We start from the raw sequence: 17,680 nt of genomic DNA, 5'->3' as shown, positions 1-17,680 counted from the left end.
ATCAACATTTCATAGCACTTTTAAGCCATTAAAACGGCCACAAGGTGGCAGAAAAGCACTTGATAAGAGCTTGGCAGGGATCATTCAATGGAAGAATCACATATGACAGGAAGGAAGAAGTGAGAGAGTGTGGAGGAGTGTAGTGTGCATAAGGTTACGCATTGTCGGGAAATTGTAATGCATGCACATGCACACACCCGCGTGCACACACGGTTCACCTCCAAATGTGAAAAGTGTAAATAGTTGATGGTGTTATATTTATAAATAAATTGTTAATTTGATGTAAAAGAACCCCTTTTCCTGTGTTGTTTATGTTGGTATAGTTGTTTAGATATTTCAGCTGTCACAATAGCAAAAACATATTTGTGTCTAAGTAAAAGTTATGCTTGAAATGTATCCACAAAATGTTGTTTTTCGCCATTTTCTAGTCGGGAACTGATATTTTCCTGAAACTTACCCACACTATGTTCTACTGCTGTTTGCTAAAGAACGGAAAAAGGTAGACACCACCTTTTTTTGTGATGAAACATGAGAGTCTAATGTTTCTTTTGGCAGGTTCCATGTTCACTTAGCCATAGAACATAATATTCTGTGTGCCTTGAAAGATCAGTCTAAATGGTCTAAAATGGCCAGTACTGAAGGGGTTGTCTTTTGAAAAATAGCTGGGATTGAATAAGTTAATAATGAATTCATTTTATTTTTACAATATGCCAAGGGCCTCCTTTCCCCCCAGAATTGGCCCTCGGGCCACACATTGTACACCCCTGCCCGAGAAGACATTCGGTTATTGTGCTAATGTGCGGCGTGACGACCTCATTGGCCAAGTGAGATTGTTTGTGCTGAGAGGTGGACAGAAAATGTAAGATGATGGCAGCAGGAGGAGGACCATTAATCTACACCGTGACAGCGCAGCAATTGCAAAAGTGCAGCAGTGTAGAATAGAGGTGTGTGTGTGTGTGTGTGTGTGTGTGTGTGTGTGTGTGTGTGTCAGACAGAGAGAGAGAGAGAGAGAAAGTAAGTTTGCTGCTTCGTATCTTCTCACACGTTGAAGCAATTTACATTCATAAGCAGGTTGTGTAGATGAACCTTTAAAGCAGGGGTGTCTAAAGTGGGCACAAAGTCCATTTTTTGCCTGCAGCTCATTTTTATTGACCTTTGACGGTTTCTAAAAATAAAATGAATTCATTATTATCATCACATTATTAAATATTACTAGGGCTCTCTTTGATTGGGGATTTTCATAGTTAGATCAGATCCGTTAGATTTTGTCCATAGTCGATTAATATTTGAATGTTTTTGTTGTTTTTTTAAGAGCAGAGCATATGGGGATCCCGACAAATAAACACTGTGACAAACAAACAAACACAGGAAGTGTGCAACAACAGTCTGTTGATGCATTTAGTGACAGAGAACGCAAGACAAACAAAAGCGAAACACATCAGCTGTAGGCACACGTCAGAAACGTGGACACAAAATAGGAACAACGGGGCTTGAAAAACAACAACTTGCCAAAACTCGCGGGCGGCAGCCTAATTTGTTGCATTAAAATTCACTGTCGGGATGTAAAATGAAGTGGGCGTAACAGCCTTACCTTTTTCTAAATGATATTCAGAGGGCGATCCAATGATGTTGTTTGTTGCCGCGTGAGATTAAGAAGCTGCACTTCACTTTATGGAGTCAACTTTAACCTTTTCAAAATACGTCCATGCGTTGGGGGATTTTTTTAGTAGCCATTATGAGACGTTGTTGATGTTGACGGTAGAGCTGCAACGATCAATTAATCAATGGTTAATCGGTTACCCAAATTAATCAACAACTATTTTGGAAATCAATAAATCATTTTTTAATTTAAATGTGTAAATATTCTCTGATTTCATCCACGAAAGCAGACCGTACTATCTTTGTGTTTTAGCCAAAACAAGATATTCTCGCACTTCAGCTTTGACTTTGGAAAACACCAAGCTTCAGATTAATCGACTAAGAAAATGATCATGATTGTATTTTTGTGTACATTTATTGTTTTGCTGACGCTATTTAATTTTCAAGCGGCAACCTGGTGTTCGTGCCCTTATTTGCTCCGTCAGTTCAAATCTTCTATTTCTGAATAAAGAGGCGGAAATATATATACATTTTTTCATAAATCCGATTCATTAGTTAATCTAAAAAATAATCGACCGATTAATCGGCCATTAAAATAATCGTTAGTTGCAGCCATAGTTGATGGTCTTCCTAGAGTTCAAAGCTAGTGCTCAACTCCTGTCCTTTGGATTGTGCCACTGAAGATTTTCGGGAGATTTTCATTCATGCGTGGCAAGTATAGGTCTTGTAGCATCAAGCCCACAAAAAACCTTATTAGCCACCTGAAACGCCAGCACCACTGCGTTTGAATAGTGCAAAAGGTTTGCCAGAGACCTCCGTGGCATCTCACCGGCTACTCAGAGCGTGTGCCCGAATACAGTGCACCTTGCTGGGCCACGCCAGGTGGCTCCTCCCGCTCTATACTCTGAACCTCCTGACTTCCGTAGCGGCACACCGGCTGCTCGGAGCATGTGTCTGTATATAGCACACGTTGCTGGGGCAAAGCAGGTGTCTCCCTCTGCTCTTTACCCTGGTTCTCCTGGTAGTAGTGATGTGGTTGGAGTAATGTTGTGATATTTGATTGGGACAAATCAATCAGGTACAGTTGGCCAAATCCAAATTTGCTCGAGTCCTTCTTACGTCCTGTGCACAAACTATAGTTAAATCTAAACTTTAAAAAAGTAGATACAAAAAAGATTATTGGTACCATATCGGTCTTGAGAAGCAGAGAGTTATCGGCATTTTTAATGCACAAACACTATCAAAGAAGAAAGTCTGTTGTGGGATCAAAATGTGGGCATGAGAAAACCTTCATTGACTGTAGAGGCGATACTTAAGTCACATTCTAACACTCTTAAATGCGCAGCCGTACATTAACAAGCTGCACTGTAGCTGTGTTCGTTAACAAATGAGGCTTCTAGAGCGTCTTCGTGGGCGCCGTCATTGTGCACCATGGTGCATCAGGTGAGTATTTAGAGCAGGGGTCCATAATTACATGTGTCCAAGGGGCAGAATTTTTCTGGCCAGACACTGTGAGGACCAGACGGTATCAATAAAAAAACAATAATTTAAAAAAGAACTTGGATATGTATATATACAGTAATTATTATTATTTTATATTATATTATGAGGTAGCTTCTTTTCCTCATGCAAAAAAAGGAGAAAAAAGACGCTGGACCATACTGTATAACAATGGATGTTTAAAATGTTTAACTTCTGGAATGGATGAGGATGAGGACTACGTATGTTTATCTCAGGGACACCCGGGCAGAATTTTGTTCCTGTGAGGTTACTGTGAGAGTGTCTTACTCACAGGGGGCGTAGAACATGATGAGGACAGCAGGATGCTCCTCCAGGAAGCGGTCAAAGGACTCGTCTGTCAGGTGGAAGACGGCCGACTCCGTCTCGGACCATGGCACCTCAGGGCTCTTCGGCTGGACGGGCTGAGGGCTGTATAAAAAAAGAATTGCATTTAAATCCAGCAGTGTGTTTTGTGTGTGTGTAGCAGGAATCAGATGCAGATGTCGAACATGTCTCACACACACATGCACACACACAGTCTGAAGCAAACCCGCCTGGATGACATCACACATCTACACTGCCAGTAAGGGATGGACATGGATATAAACACACGGTCCCTCCCTACAATCTTACTGTACACACACACATCTTTTTAAAGCACAGCATCATCCGTCCAACACAAATAAATACCTTCTCCTGGTATACACAGTGACCTTGCGTACTTAGCGACGGCTGTGGAAGCACACAGGATACACAATCCGTGCACATGCATACTTCACATGCACTGGCTATAGTGTCATGCATGCAGCCGTGTATCTATCAACTCCAGATGTTGCTGTCACGTTTTTCCGCCCTGTCTTTTATTTTGGATTTGTTCCCTCGTTCCCCCTACTAGTATCTTTTTGCATTTCCTTCCCAGAATCTTTTACTTCCGGTGCGGGGTGGAGCAACGAGGCACACCACCAGCAAGACGGCGCCTGCGGAGCTATCTCCCCTGGTTGGGAGGGTGGGTTGGGTTGCCCCCCCTTTTTTTTTTTTATTAATTTTTTACTTATTTTATTTTATTTTACGGATTTATGTGTGTGGTGTATGTGTGACAGGTGGGAGCTGCTTGTTGTCCTCCGGCGCCTGGGGCTGTCCCCCGAGTGACTGGAAGCGCGGAGGTGGGGGTCGTGGATGTGCGGTTTGGGCTTGGGGTGGGGAGTGCGTGGTGCTGGGGTGGGGGATCCCTTGCTTTCTCCCTTCAGTGACGGGGCCGCTGTGGCTTGGTGGGCGGGGGGTGTGGGGGCCGCGGGCGGGTGGGCATGTGGGTGCGCGTGGGGGCGGGCAGCGTGGTGTTCTTCTGCGTGGCGCTGGCTGGGATCGGCGGGGGGGATGCTTGCTCCGGGGTGGGGCGGTCGGGGGTGGCTTTGGTCGGGGGCTTGGGGTTGGGGCTGGCGGGCGGTCCCTGCTACCTGCTGGTGTCTGGCTGGTCTCTGCTTCCTGGCTGGCGGTTATCTCCCTCCCTCCGGGGTTTCTCCCTTGGCGTGTTGGTGGATGGGCGGGGGGTGGGGTGGGGGCCGGTCTGCGGCGTGGCGGGCGGGGGCATTTGCTTGGGAACCGGGCGGGGGGTCGCTCCTCTCGTGGGCCCTGTCGTGCGGTGCTTGCTTCCCTCCCTGGCGCCTCTGGCTTACGTACTTCATGGGTGTGGTCGTGCTCCGCTCTATGTGGGGTCCGGTGCTCTTGTGGTTGCCGTAGTGTTGCTCCCTTGCCGGCCATGGTGGTGTGCGGGGGGCGCGGTTCCCACTGTTCTGGTGGCGGTCGGATCTGCCTTGGGCGTGTGGCTGGTCCGTGGTGTTTGGGGGTTGCGCTGTGGACGCTACCTCCGGTCGGGCTCCGGTGTTGGGGGGCACTGGGGGTATCGCCTCTGGGGGGTTGGGTCGGCCGGACTGGGCAGGTTTGCAGGGTTTAGAGGGGTTTGCTCCGTGGGGTCGGGTGCTGGGTGATACATCTCTGCCGCCCGTGCCTCCGCCAGCTGGGTGGAGGGTGTGCCTCCTGCATCCCTGGGCGGAGCGGTCCTGTGTCGGGGGCGGGGCAGGCTCCGCTCCCTGGGGGTGGCGGTGGGGGGGATCGGCGCTTCCGGCATGGGCGGGCTTCTTCCCGGTTGTGGGGGCGTCTCTGGGCCTGCCGGTGTGTGGCCCCCGGTACTCGTCTGCCTTTGCAGGGTGTGATCTCTCGCTGGTCTCAGGGGTTGGCTGTCCTCCGGCCCGCCGGCGCCCTGTCTTTGGCTGGGATTACCTCTCTGCGGCCCCTTGCTGGTCTTCCCGGGGGGGGGAGGGCTCTCTGGGCTGGCTCTTGGGGCGCTGATCTTTGTTCTGCCTGCCCCTCTGGGCCTGGTGGCCTTCTGGCGGCGGGGGCTCGGCCTGGCTATTTGGGGCGAGGCTCTCTGGGAAGTGGGCAGCCCCTTTTCTTTCATGCATTCTCAGTGAAAATTACACGCCCACACATTTTTGCACCGTTTTTTATATATATATATATATATATATATATATATATATATATGAAGTCTTCCCCACATACAGAGATACCTGTTAGGAATTGTGCGCTGCTCTCCCTCTGCTCTGTGTTTCAGCGCACCTCCTACCACCTAGTTCCCTCCTGGCACACCTGCAGCTCGTTAAGGAGGACAATTGATAAGCAGCAGGGTCCTGCAGCATGGTGCCAGTTTGTTGTAGCTCTTCGCTAACAGTCCACGACGCACCACGCACGCCTCGACCTGCTATTCCTACAGCATCTTATATCAGCTACTTGCTGCTCCTTTTGTTACCTTTTTCTCTCGCTTGCCTGCCATGGTGTGTATACCGGTTTGCCTAGCCCTGTGCTGCTAGTGTTTTCTGTTAGTGTAATTATAGTCCTTGCCGTTCTACCTCATCGTTTTCGGTAGCTCCTTTAGTTTAGCCCTAGTGTGTTTTTTCCCATGACCCCTCCAGGTGATCTTTTGTTGTACTTTGTTTAGTCCCTGTTTTGGCTCCTCAGTTGCATCCTTTTGTAATAAATCCTCTTGCACCACCTGCTGGCTCTCGCATCCTGGGATCCTCGTGCCGGCCGCAGGCCGATACCTGACAATATCTGTACATATGCACACTCACAGTACATACGTACTTCCCCACATTACTCACTGAGTTAACCAGGGTGTTATTATGTTGTTGGTTTTATTACAGCGACGGTGATTTCAGCAGTATGATTATAGTTTTTTTTTACAATGATGTGCATTAGTTATCATTCTGTTCACTATCATGGATCATCATTTCATTACTACTATTATGTGTGATTGTTTCAATGCAGTATTATCATTGTGATCACTATCATAGTTCATCATTTCATGACTACTATTATGTGTGACTGTTTCAATGCAGTATTATCATTGTGATCACTATCATAGTTCATCATTTCATGACTACTATTATGTGTGACTGTTTCAATGCAGTATTGTCATTGTGATCACTATCATAGTTCATCATTTCATGACTACTATTATGTGTGACTGTCATTGACAGCATTATCATTGTGGTTGTTGATATTGTTTTGTCCTTTGTCCTTGTTTGTCTTTATAGTCATCACAGACATTTATTTGCTGATGTAGTTCTGTATGTTTCTGTTGTTCTGTTCTTGTTGTCACAATTGTTGTTGTTGCTGCTGTTGTCCTGCCTCTTTTTTGTTGTTGTTTTTGTCCCCCTCCTAGCTCCGCCCCAGCTGCCCTTTTGGTCTGAGCTTTCTGTTGTAACTTCATTATTAGTATTTCATGGTCCCTTTTTGTTTTGTTCCCTCTACTGTCGTATTGAGTGCGGGGCGGCGGAGTAATGACTCACACCTGCAGCTGCTCTCCAGCAAGATGCCATCTGTTCCTCTTCTTACATGCTACTTCGTACAACGCCAAGGAGTAAGACTGCTGTTTTACTTCCTCATCCACCTTCAGTATCTTTTATCACGGTTAAGTATTCCTATTCCTGTTTTCTTTAGTAGTTTGACGTTTTTGTGCATAGTTTATTCTGTTTCCTCGTCTTCCTGCCAGCCTCGTTGCTCCGCCCTAGCTGCCCTTTTCTTTGTAACCAAATTATTAGTAATTCACGGTGCCTTTTTGTTTTGTTCCCTCCACCGTCGTAACAGTTTAGTTCTTCGTTTCCTGAAAATTTCTCAGTTTTCGGTCACCCGGGGGCCGTGTACAGGTGTACAGTGTTACAGTTGCTCCACAATGCTGACAGATGTGAGCAGGAAGACCATAGAAAAACAAACTCTATAATACTCTCTGGCTAATCAGGGGCGATCCGGGCTTTGGACTGAATCTTGTGTTTTGTTCAGTGTTCAAGGTCCAACTTACTTCTTCATCCATTCTGTGATGTCCTTGGCTGTAGCACCGTAGTTTTCGTAGTGGTAGAGGAACTTGCCTTTCCTAAAGGACACAACGCCAACAAAATAACAAAGACCATTTCAGCATCAATTAAAATGTATTACACAGTGTTACTATGATCTTATTTATCATTCACTAATGGCCATAATCCTAATTACTGTTATTTCTGGTGCACCTGAATATAAGGTGCAGCCACTAAATTTAAAGAGAAAAAAAGATTTGTACATATATAGGCCACACCTGTCTATAACCTGCAGGTGCTATAAGATGTTACACAGAAATAACCTTTAATTAAAGAAATGCTTTTTCCCCCAAACAGTTCCGAATAGTGCATGTAACACAGTTAAACAGTAGCCCACCAGAAAAGTTGCTGTAATCGCCGTCTTCATCCTCCTCCTTCCGCAATAAAGCCACAAAACTCGCCGTCTTCGGTGTCGGAACCGAACAGCCCCCACAATTCCCTCTCCACACACCACGCTGGTCTCTTTCCCTCGTTCGTTGTTGCTCCCAGCGCCACCCCCACAACGCAGCAGTCCAGCCTCACAAAACCCACCGGTGACAGTGGACCTCCCGACAGTGTAGTATTCCACACTGGTCACTAGGTGTCAGTAATGTTATTATAATGTTCGGCGAGAAAAATAGGCTTTTATTGCAGGTGTAAATTATCCAACAACAGGCACAATAATCCTAACACGGGCTACTGTTGCGGCCATAACCCACACCCAGCTGAAACAACTCCCCTGACGTCACTTCCTGTCTACCCGACACTCAGCTCCCCTAGCATGGGAACACATTTACAGTAACACACATGAGCACGAGTCTTATTTACAGCAGGTCTTAAATGGCTTTTTTTCTCTTATTTTGTCTACTATGTTGGGTAACAGGAGTGTAAATAAGACTACAGGGGTGTTATTTAATGTGTTGAGGGCCCCAAAAATGTAAAAAAAAGAAAACGTATTTAGAAGGTCATAAACAGGTTTTCTATGTTCTTACTATGAAAATACTACATTTATAAATAAGGAATCCAACTACTCGTAAATTCACTCATCACGGTTGGGTCTGGAACCAATTAACCGCGATAAAGGAGGGATGTAAATATAAAATAAGCTGCAGGCCCATACCAGGCCGCACTTTGGACACCCGCATACTGTACTTGGGTGTGAGTCGGATTTCCATTCACGCAAGGCCACGGGCTAATGTCAAATCACTTTAATTTGCCATATGTCTCCAATGTTAATCATCATGCACGGGGCTCGAACACGCGGCCTCGCAGCAGGTGCAGCGCCGAGATAGCTCGGGAATGATGAAACCGCTTTAGCCCAAAGTGATCAGCTGCTGTTTTATCAGCACAATGCTCTTCGACTGCAGCCACTGGGCTTCTGTGGTTATTAGCTGCAAATGCGCTAATGCTAATGTGCCGCCAACTTTCACGCATGTGTGCGTGCGTGTGTGTGTCAGCATACACGCACGCACACAAGAATGAGGATGAAATGGGCACAAATGACGACCCCCCCCCCCCACACACACACACACCCGCGCGCGCTGACTAACCACACAAGCACTTAATCAGTCCCCATCTAATTAAAAGGCCAGACTGCATTGAGGGTGTTTAATGTGGAAATCGGGACGATTAAGCTCCGGCACACAGCTAACAAACTCAGTCAATACGATGACGGCTCGTGAACCCCGAGTGGCAAAACAAGGAGATGGGAGGCTACTGTAAGGATAATTAACTATTTGCCGAACAGATGCCTCGTCAGAACCTTCGTCACACAGCAATCAAACGTCGTATTTCTGCACAGAGAAGCCCCCGTGGGATGTGCTTTAGGAGATACCGTGAAAAATTCCACCTTTAAAAAGACAATAATGCTCAGTCAGGATTGATAGTGAATACTAGATATTCAATGAACACGTGCTTGTAGTTTGCACCGCATCATACTGACAGCTGTGTTGAATATTTTGCTTTGCTGCAAAGGGAGTAGATAATTATGGTTTTCATAAGTCACATTTGAAACTCATAAAGGTGCAGACAAAGGCCAATTAAAAGAGTTCTGAAGAAGGACAAGCGGTTGACAGTGTTAGTGGCATCGCCAGCTAGTGGCCTGGCATGCATATTACAGCATTTTGTGTTAAGAACACAGTGTCTGGACATACTGTACAATATACACACATTATAATTGTTAGAACTAAATAATGAGTTCACTGAATTTGAAAAAATATAATATAAATGTAAAAAAAAAGATAGATAATATGTATATATATTGTACAAATAATTATATGTATATATTTATTTATCTAATGTATGCATTTTTGAGAGTGTTGAGCCATGCACAGTAATGTACTGCTGTACAGTAACAGTAAGATACTGCTGTACAGTAACAGTAAGGTACTGCTGTACAGTAACAGTAAGATACTGCTGTACAGTAACAGTAATATACTGCTGTACAGTAACAGTAAGATACTGCTGTACAGTAACAGTAAGGTACTGCTGTACAGTAACAGTAATATACTGCTGTACAGTAACAGTAAGATACTGCTGTACAGTAACCCCGCCAGACCCCACCCTGACAAGTGAAATTCCACAAACTTTTATATTGGTCCTCGGCGTATTCTAAATATAAAACGAGTTCATTATTCATGTGATATTTTCATAGCTATTACTAAACTAACTTGGTTCGTCACCTATAACATAAAGCTAAAATGTGGATGTTCTGTTGGCCCCCCACATTCTTCAGTTTTTCTGTATGTGGCAAAAAGTTTGGACATCTTTGCCTTGAGTCATTTCAGTTGAGTTCCAAAAGTACAAGAAAAGCAAGGTCATCTTGATGTGAACATTTTAGAGAAGATAAACACTCCAAGGATGTAGGAGCGGGCGAGCAGCATCTGTCAGCCTCAATGAATCCCCCACTAAGGTACACTTTAAGATCCTTCAAGCTGCAGAGAGAGAACCTTGAACACACAAGAAGTAAGACAAGAGGCTTGAAGGCTACTTTTGTGAGCTGTAACTCGACCCGACGTGTCTGCCGCCTTCTAAGAAGCGTCACAGTCATGTTTTCTGAAGCGTCTCCGCGGACCACGAAGCCATGAGGACTCACTCGAAGTAGCAGAAGGTCGGGTAGCCTTTCACATTGAATTCCTGCTTGAGGCCGTCGAACTCGGCCGGGTGCACGTTCATGCCGGCCAGGACCTTGAAGGCAACAAAGGGGAGGACGTGTCAGCAAAGTGAAAAAGAAAGACGGAACACGCTGAAGATCAAAAACGCGCTTTACCATCAGAGGAGAGCAAAACAAAGATGGATTAACGCCCGTAGCAAAAAGGACAACAGAGAAAGTCAGAATAGGATGTTTTCTCACATCTAGAATGTTGGGGGGTGTTTTTTTTTTTTGTACTTTTAGTAAGATCAGAGGCAAGATAGGGAACATGAATTATGCATAGTTCTCTGTTGTCGTGACTATAGTGCTCACAGCCACTCGTGGGAAAAACTTACCCATTCCTACTTTTTCGCTCCAAAAACAGGCATTCTTTTCCCCACAGAAAACACATCTCATTCATGTGGGAGACAAATAAAGCCTGGGTTATGCTCTATGTATTTATCTGTCACTGTTATTGCAAATGTTGATCTGAAATCGGACAAGAATGTCACCGTCAAGCTACAATGATGGTTTGGAGGGGGAGGAGCGAGCCGGCGTCACATACGGCGGCGCATCGATGCGGCAGCGTAACCCCGGATTAATTAGATACAGTCATGGAAAAAATTATTAAACCACCCTTGTTTCTTCAGTTTGTTGATCCATTTTAATGCCTGGTACATTTGTTTAGACAAATATCATAACAAATATCGCTCCTAGCTGGTATCTCTTGGTGCTGACACTTGCACGCATTTTGTCCCGCATCATTTAAATGGCACGCCTGAAAAACGCAAAGACTAGTTTGTGCACACATACTGAAGGTTACTCATGGTGTTACAAATGCCGCACAGTGGCATGAAACGCCGAGCTTCCACACAACTTATTTATACTTCAGTCAAGTACTGTTTACGTCTAGTGCACAACATAGTACGCAGGACGCCCACTACTCCGGCACGGGTATGCATTGTCACCACCACTTGCCGCATCCGATATGTAGTCGTGGCATTATTTGGTCCCACATGACGCCACGCAACAGCAGGCATCGCCCCTAGCTTCATTTAATTCCTCTATTTGCAAGATGCTGAACTCCTGAGAAGCAACTCTCATTGCAGGAAAGAACAGGCGTGTCTAGATTATCTCACAGCTGCAGAAAGAGCAGGAAGAAGGCATAAAGCGGAAAAAAGAAAGCACGGACAGTGTGGGAGAGGGAGTTGCTGACTCCAAGAGGCTACAGAACCCCGACTTGCTCCAAGAGGGAAAAAGGTTAACCGATTAATCTAAATTTTCTTTGCACACTGGCACACAGCCCCGCACACTTTACACATACGTCACACCTGTTTACGACCAGTTTACTCATTTCCAAGCAAAATTGCGCACCACTGTGGGGACAAAATGCGTGTAAGTGTAAACTAACCTTCAGTTGTGGTTTGCAGTGGTATACTTGCCTGCTTAAAACACACAATTCAGGCCAAGAAACTACTATAAGATAACGTATGTGTGTGTGTGTGTCAGTGTCATGCTATCAAAAGAGGCAGAGAATGTATTTTCTGTATATACCCAATCATTTTTCTTCATAAATAACATTTTCCAAATAAAAAAAAAAACAACAAAAACGCTGAATTTGCACATTTCCTGATCTAACACACTAAGTCCCCAACTTACAAACACAATTGGTTCCAGACGACCGTTCTTATGTTGTATTGTTCTTAAGTAGGGTAAAAGGTAATATTAGCAATGATATAGGTACTACATGTACGTGTATACATATACAGTATATGTGTATGTATGTAAATATGAGTTTGGATGCAGTAGTAATATTAAACCAGGATAATTGATGGAAAAAACAATATTAAAAGTGATATAATAATACGTAATGATAAATGTTATTTACCTTTGAAGAGGAGTGGTCGAGCATACGTCGTTGTGGAGGAGGAGGAGTTATTGAAAAAGAACAAATGGTGGTGGTTAGACTCTTCTAAAAGAGGTAGTGTTCTGTGGGTGGTGTAGAATTAAGCTGGCCTATTAACTCTTCATAAACTTTAATCACACGCTCTGTCAGGGTTGTATCATACAACTACAACGTAGCTAATAGCTAACAGTGTCACAGTGCCCTCTACTGGTCAAGCATGTACAGTAGCAGTATAAATACTAATTGAGTGACTACAAGGCAAAATAAAATAAAATATAGACCAGTCGCTTGTGTTCGTATCCGCGAATGTTCGCAAGTCGGATGTTCGTAAGTTGGGGACCTAGTGTACAGGCAGAAACCCACAATGAGAAACACCATGACTTTCTACAGCCTGTGTATTGCCTTTAATGTAAGTGTGACATCATTATGTATCCTTATTGGACAATAAAATACAGAGCAATCTTATATGCGGAGGCAGCTCCAGTAGTGTCCTCATTCCGAGGGGGTGGGGGCATGCATGGGCTGCAAGGTGCTTGTCACTGCCGCCCTTCCAGAGAGAAAAAAAGCCAGCTTTGTGTTTGACAGCAGCAGCAATTCAAATGCATGAAAGATATTTTTATGCTCTTCCGAATGAATGAATGGATTTGACGGCCAAGATGGAGATTATATATCACAGCTCACCAGGAGGTAATCACAGTGCCTTTCCTGGAGAACAATAAGATGCATGTACTTCATATACAAACCAAAGGTAAGACCACAAATGTTTTTCGCTTTATAGAAAATGTGACTAAGAAGTATTTGAAAACAACATTTTATTATTTTCTTCCTTTTGTTGGTTATCCTCTTGATGGGCAACCTGTATCAACATACAGGAGTCAGTGCCTCACCAGCCACAACCCTCACGGCATTAAACACGAGCATGCTTCCACCGTGGGAACAGTGCGTGAGGACATCTGGAAGACTTACGTATCGTCCCTTTGTCTCTGTGGCTGCTTGCTGAAAGACAGGCTGCATCCTCTTACAGACGCCGCACCCTGCGAAAGAGCAAGGAGAGGTCATCATAGATACGCCACAATCACAGGTCATACACATGCGTGGCCGTAGACGACCACAGCGTGTCCCACTTGTCAGGCCTCAATTGTTTACAATACTGCAAGTCCATCCATTTTCTGTGCTGCTTGTCCTCACTAGGGTCGCGAGTATGCTGGAGCCTATCTCAGCTGATGTCGGTCAAGAGGCGGGGTACACCCTGGACTGATCACCAGCCAGGCGCAGGGCACATATAGACAAACAAGCATTCACACTCACATTCATACCTATGGACAATTTAGAGTCCCAATGAAGCTACCATGCATGTTTTTGGAATGTGGGAGGAAACCGGAGTACCCGGAGAAAACAAACATAGATGCTCAAACGGAGATTAGTAACACGTATCTTCCAGATCTCCTGAGTATGTGGCCAACATGCTAACCGCCAATACATATATTGCGGCCAATACATATATATTATATGTAAAATAATAATAATCATTAATTTTTTTAAAAGAGGTCACGACACCAAAACACACGATAAGGTTGTTATTTACCATGTGAAAAATAAATTTGAAAGGCATATTGGTGGTGTTAGATGTGTGCTTGAATGTTGAAATATTCACCATTTTTTACCATTTTCGCCACGACTGGAGGACAAGGAGCAAATGACGTTTACACCAGACGTTCCCACCTGGACGTTCCTGTTTATCACAGTGCATTCTCTGTTGTTATGGTTCCGTTCTAGGTGAATTTCTGTTGTTTGGTATATATTTTTCTTTTTCTTTTGCCCGCTCACTGTGGAGACAGTGAGACAGAGTAATAGGCCTGTCACGATAACAAATTTTGCTGGATGATATTTGTCCTACAAATTACTGCAGATAAACGATATTATTGTCATCCTTTTTTTACATTATTGTACTGATGAGATATGGCATAATAATGCTAGGACACCGTATCAAAAGCAATAAACTTTAATTTCTCAAGAGTATTTAACATTGTAATTGGAATGTAAAGAGCTTAAAATAAAATAAATTTTTATTTTTAACAAACAACATAAGTTAAACAGACAAAAAAAAAACAAATGAAAATAAAATGGACTCTCAGTCTCTTTTAGCAGAAATTGCACTTAAATAAAAATCACAGTCATTGCTGAAAACAATAGTGTAGGTGTAATGTTTTGTCAGAATTCGGTCAAAGCATATGTTTTGGATGCAGCAAAATGCGTTTGGTCCACAATGAGGTGTTATATTTCAGGAATCACGGCAGCTGAAATGTACGTTCCACCGTTTTGTCTGTGTCACAAACGTTTTCATGTCACAAAGTGATGATGTACAAATGAGCTGAAAATGACAACAGATCGTGTTTTATACACAACAGGCACGAAGAAAATATTAGCACACGACACACACAGCTAGGGTGTGCACACTCAATCTCGCGCCTCTCCCCCCTGGGACAAAGAGACTGAATGACTGACAGGAGGGTCCACTCGCTCTGTTCATTCCGCTACAGAACCAACACGGCCAGGTGTTGAGACAGATGCACAGAGTGAACCCTCTTGTCCCCCAGACTGTTTGGTAGCGAGAGAGGAGGAAAACAAACACTCATGCACGTCAATATATAGAGGCCAGCAAAACAATCGAGTTCGTTTTTATTTCTTGTGGGGTTAATTGATTTATTGATTATCGTGAAAGGCTTACAGAGTACGTTCACTTGTGGAAAAGCGTGCCAAGGTGGCAGTAAGTCAATCCACATTTTTTTCTACAAACATTCTTTCTAGTAGCCAGCCTAGTGCTAGACTAAAGTGTTGATTTGTAACTGGCTTGGTTAAACACGCTGGGCGGCTAATGTGGTACTGTATCTGCTTTAGCGTGGGGGTTGTCTCTGATTGCAGCCTCACTACAAATCTTAGAATAATTATAGGGGCTTTCATGGCAGATTTCTTCCTGAACAATCGCTGTCACTCGTCTTCAGCTGATAGCTGTCAGTGTTATCACTGCCAGTAAAACACATCATAACATAACATCAGTGAATGTTATTATTGGGTAATTGTTGGGAATGTTTCCTTGTGTGGTTGTTTTACCTCAAAATAACAATTTATTTACAAATATAACACTTGTGAACTATTTACAATTTTCACATTTGGAACTGAAGCCGCACGGTGGTCTTGTGGCTAGCATGTTGGCCACACAGTCAGGAGATGGGGAAGACCTGGGTTTGAATCTCCATTGGGCAATGCCGATGTGGAGTTTGCATGTTCTCCCCGTGTGTGTGTGTGTTTTCTCCGGATACTCCGGTTTCCTCCCACATTCCAAAAACATGCATGTTAGGTTAACTGGAGAATTTAAATTGTCCATAGGTAATGGAATGAAGAAACTGATCAAGTACTTCAGGACTGCTTTGGCTGCACAAACTGGGATGTGTTTAAAACTGCAGCGGGGAGGGAAGATTGTACTGTTGATTTGGATGAATATGCTTCTGCTGTTACTGGCTACATTAGCACATGCATAGAGACTGTTACCACCACCAAGTATTACAGAAAATACCCTAACCAAAAACAGTGGATGAACTGTGATGTAAGGGCTAAGCTACGTGCTCGTTCGACTGCATTTGTCATGGGCACCGCTGATGACTACAAAAAGGCCAGATATGACCTGAGGAGGTCCATACGAGAGGCCAAAAGACAGTACAGACAGAAGCTGGAGGGCTACTATTCCACCTCAGACCCTCGGCGCATGTGGGCGGGGCTCCAGCACATCACAGACTATCGACAGCGGAGTAGCGTAGCCACGTCCAGCCAAACCACACTTCCAGATGAGCTGAACGAGTTCTACGCCCGCTTTGACACCCAAACTCCTGATGAGCAGAGAGGGTGGCTGGACTTGGGGAGCACACAGGACTCACCTCTCATGGTGACATCATGATGTGCGCAGGGTTCTGAACAAAACAAACCCACAAAAAGCAGCAGGCCCAGACAACATCTCAGGACGTGCACTTCGGGTTTGCTCATCAGAGCTAGCTGATGTGCTTGCTGACATATTTAACCTGTCGCTTGCACAAGCATCTGTACCGACCTGCTTTAAGTCCACCACCATAGTGCCCGTACCCAAGAAGAGCAACGTGACCTGCTTGAATGACTATCGCCCTATAGCACTCACTCCTATTGTTATGAAGTGCTTTGAAAGGATAGTCATGACCCACATCAAAAAGAGCTTCCCGGCCACTGTGGACCCTCTACAGTTTGCATATCGCCAGAACTGGTCCACTGATGATGCAGTCAACACTGCCATCCACACAGCCCTTTCTCACCTACAGGGCCAGGACACATATGTCAGAATGCTATTTATAGACTATAGCTCTGCTTTTAATACAGTCTGCCCCCACAAACTCACAACAAAGCTCCTCACACTTGGCCTGTCACCCTCCCTCTGTAACTGGGTGTTTAACTTTCTAACAGGCAGGCCCCAGTCAGTCAGAGTCCACAATCGCACATCCAGCTCAAGAATTGTGAGCACTGGGACCCCACAGGGGTGTGTGCTGAGTCCACTCCTCTACACGCTCTTCACCTACGATTGCGTGGCCTCCCAGAACAACACCAGCATCATTACATTTGCGGATGACACTACAGTCATCGGACTGATCACTGGTGGTGTTGAAACATCATACAGAAGAGAGGTGGCGGACCTCATAGCTTGGTGTCGTGATAACAATCTCCTTCTCAATACAGGTAAGACTAAAGAGATGATCATCGACCCAAGAACAAGGGAAAAGGAGCCGCATAGACCCCTGTTTATTGATGAGACTGAGGTGGAGAGGGTGAAAACCTTCAAGTTCCTTGGCACACACATCAGCGAGGACCTCACCTGGTCTCACAACACCCAACAAATTCTGAAGAAGTCCCAAAGGAGACTGTACTTCCTGAGAAGACTGAGGAAATTTGGCATGTCCACCACAATCCCGAGTTACTTCTACAGATGCACTATGGAAAGTGTCCTTACCGCCTCCATCACTGTTTGGTACGGTAACTGTACAACACGTGATAGGAAGGCACTCCAGCGGGTGATCAAGACCTCACAGAACATTGTTGGGGCAGCCCTCCCCTCACTGCAAGACATTTATAAAACTAGAG

The 17,680-nt window shown here is 44.8% G+C and overlaps 1 protein-coding gene across 1 annotated transcript in view; it reads right to left on the bottom strand.

Annotated features, from left to right (window-relative positions):
• The window catches only part of pdia5 (protein disulfide isomerase family A, member 5), a 73,072-nt gene that overhangs the window by 21,362 nt on the left and 34,030 nt on the right, over positions 1 to 17,680 (bottom strand). The window contains exons 8-11 of the mRNA XM_054788128.1: positions 13,490 to 13,557; positions 10,582 to 10,673; positions 7,457 to 7,528; positions 3,392 to 3,528 (exon numbers count right to left, since the gene is read on the bottom strand). Of these exons, the coding sequence (XP_054644103.1) occupies positions 3,392 to 3,528; positions 7,457 to 7,528; positions 10,582 to 10,673; positions 13,490 to 13,557 (369 nt within the window). The remainder of the gene's footprint in view (positions 1 to 3,391; positions 3,529 to 7,456; positions 7,529 to 10,581; positions 10,674 to 13,489; positions 13,558 to 17,680) is intronic.

This window comes from Dunckerocampus dactyliophorus, chromosome 9 (assembly GCF_027744805.1).
Source record: "Dunckerocampus dactyliophorus isolate RoL2022-P2 chromosome 9, RoL_Ddac_1.1, whole genome shotgun sequence".
In the NCBI taxonomy this organism is placed as follows: domain Eukaryota; kingdom Metazoa; phylum Chordata; class Actinopteri; order Syngnathiformes; family Syngnathidae; genus Dunckerocampus; species Dunckerocampus dactyliophorus.
The sequence above is the reverse complement of the archived record's forward strand: the minus strand, read 5'-3'. Positions and strand labels throughout refer to the sequence as shown.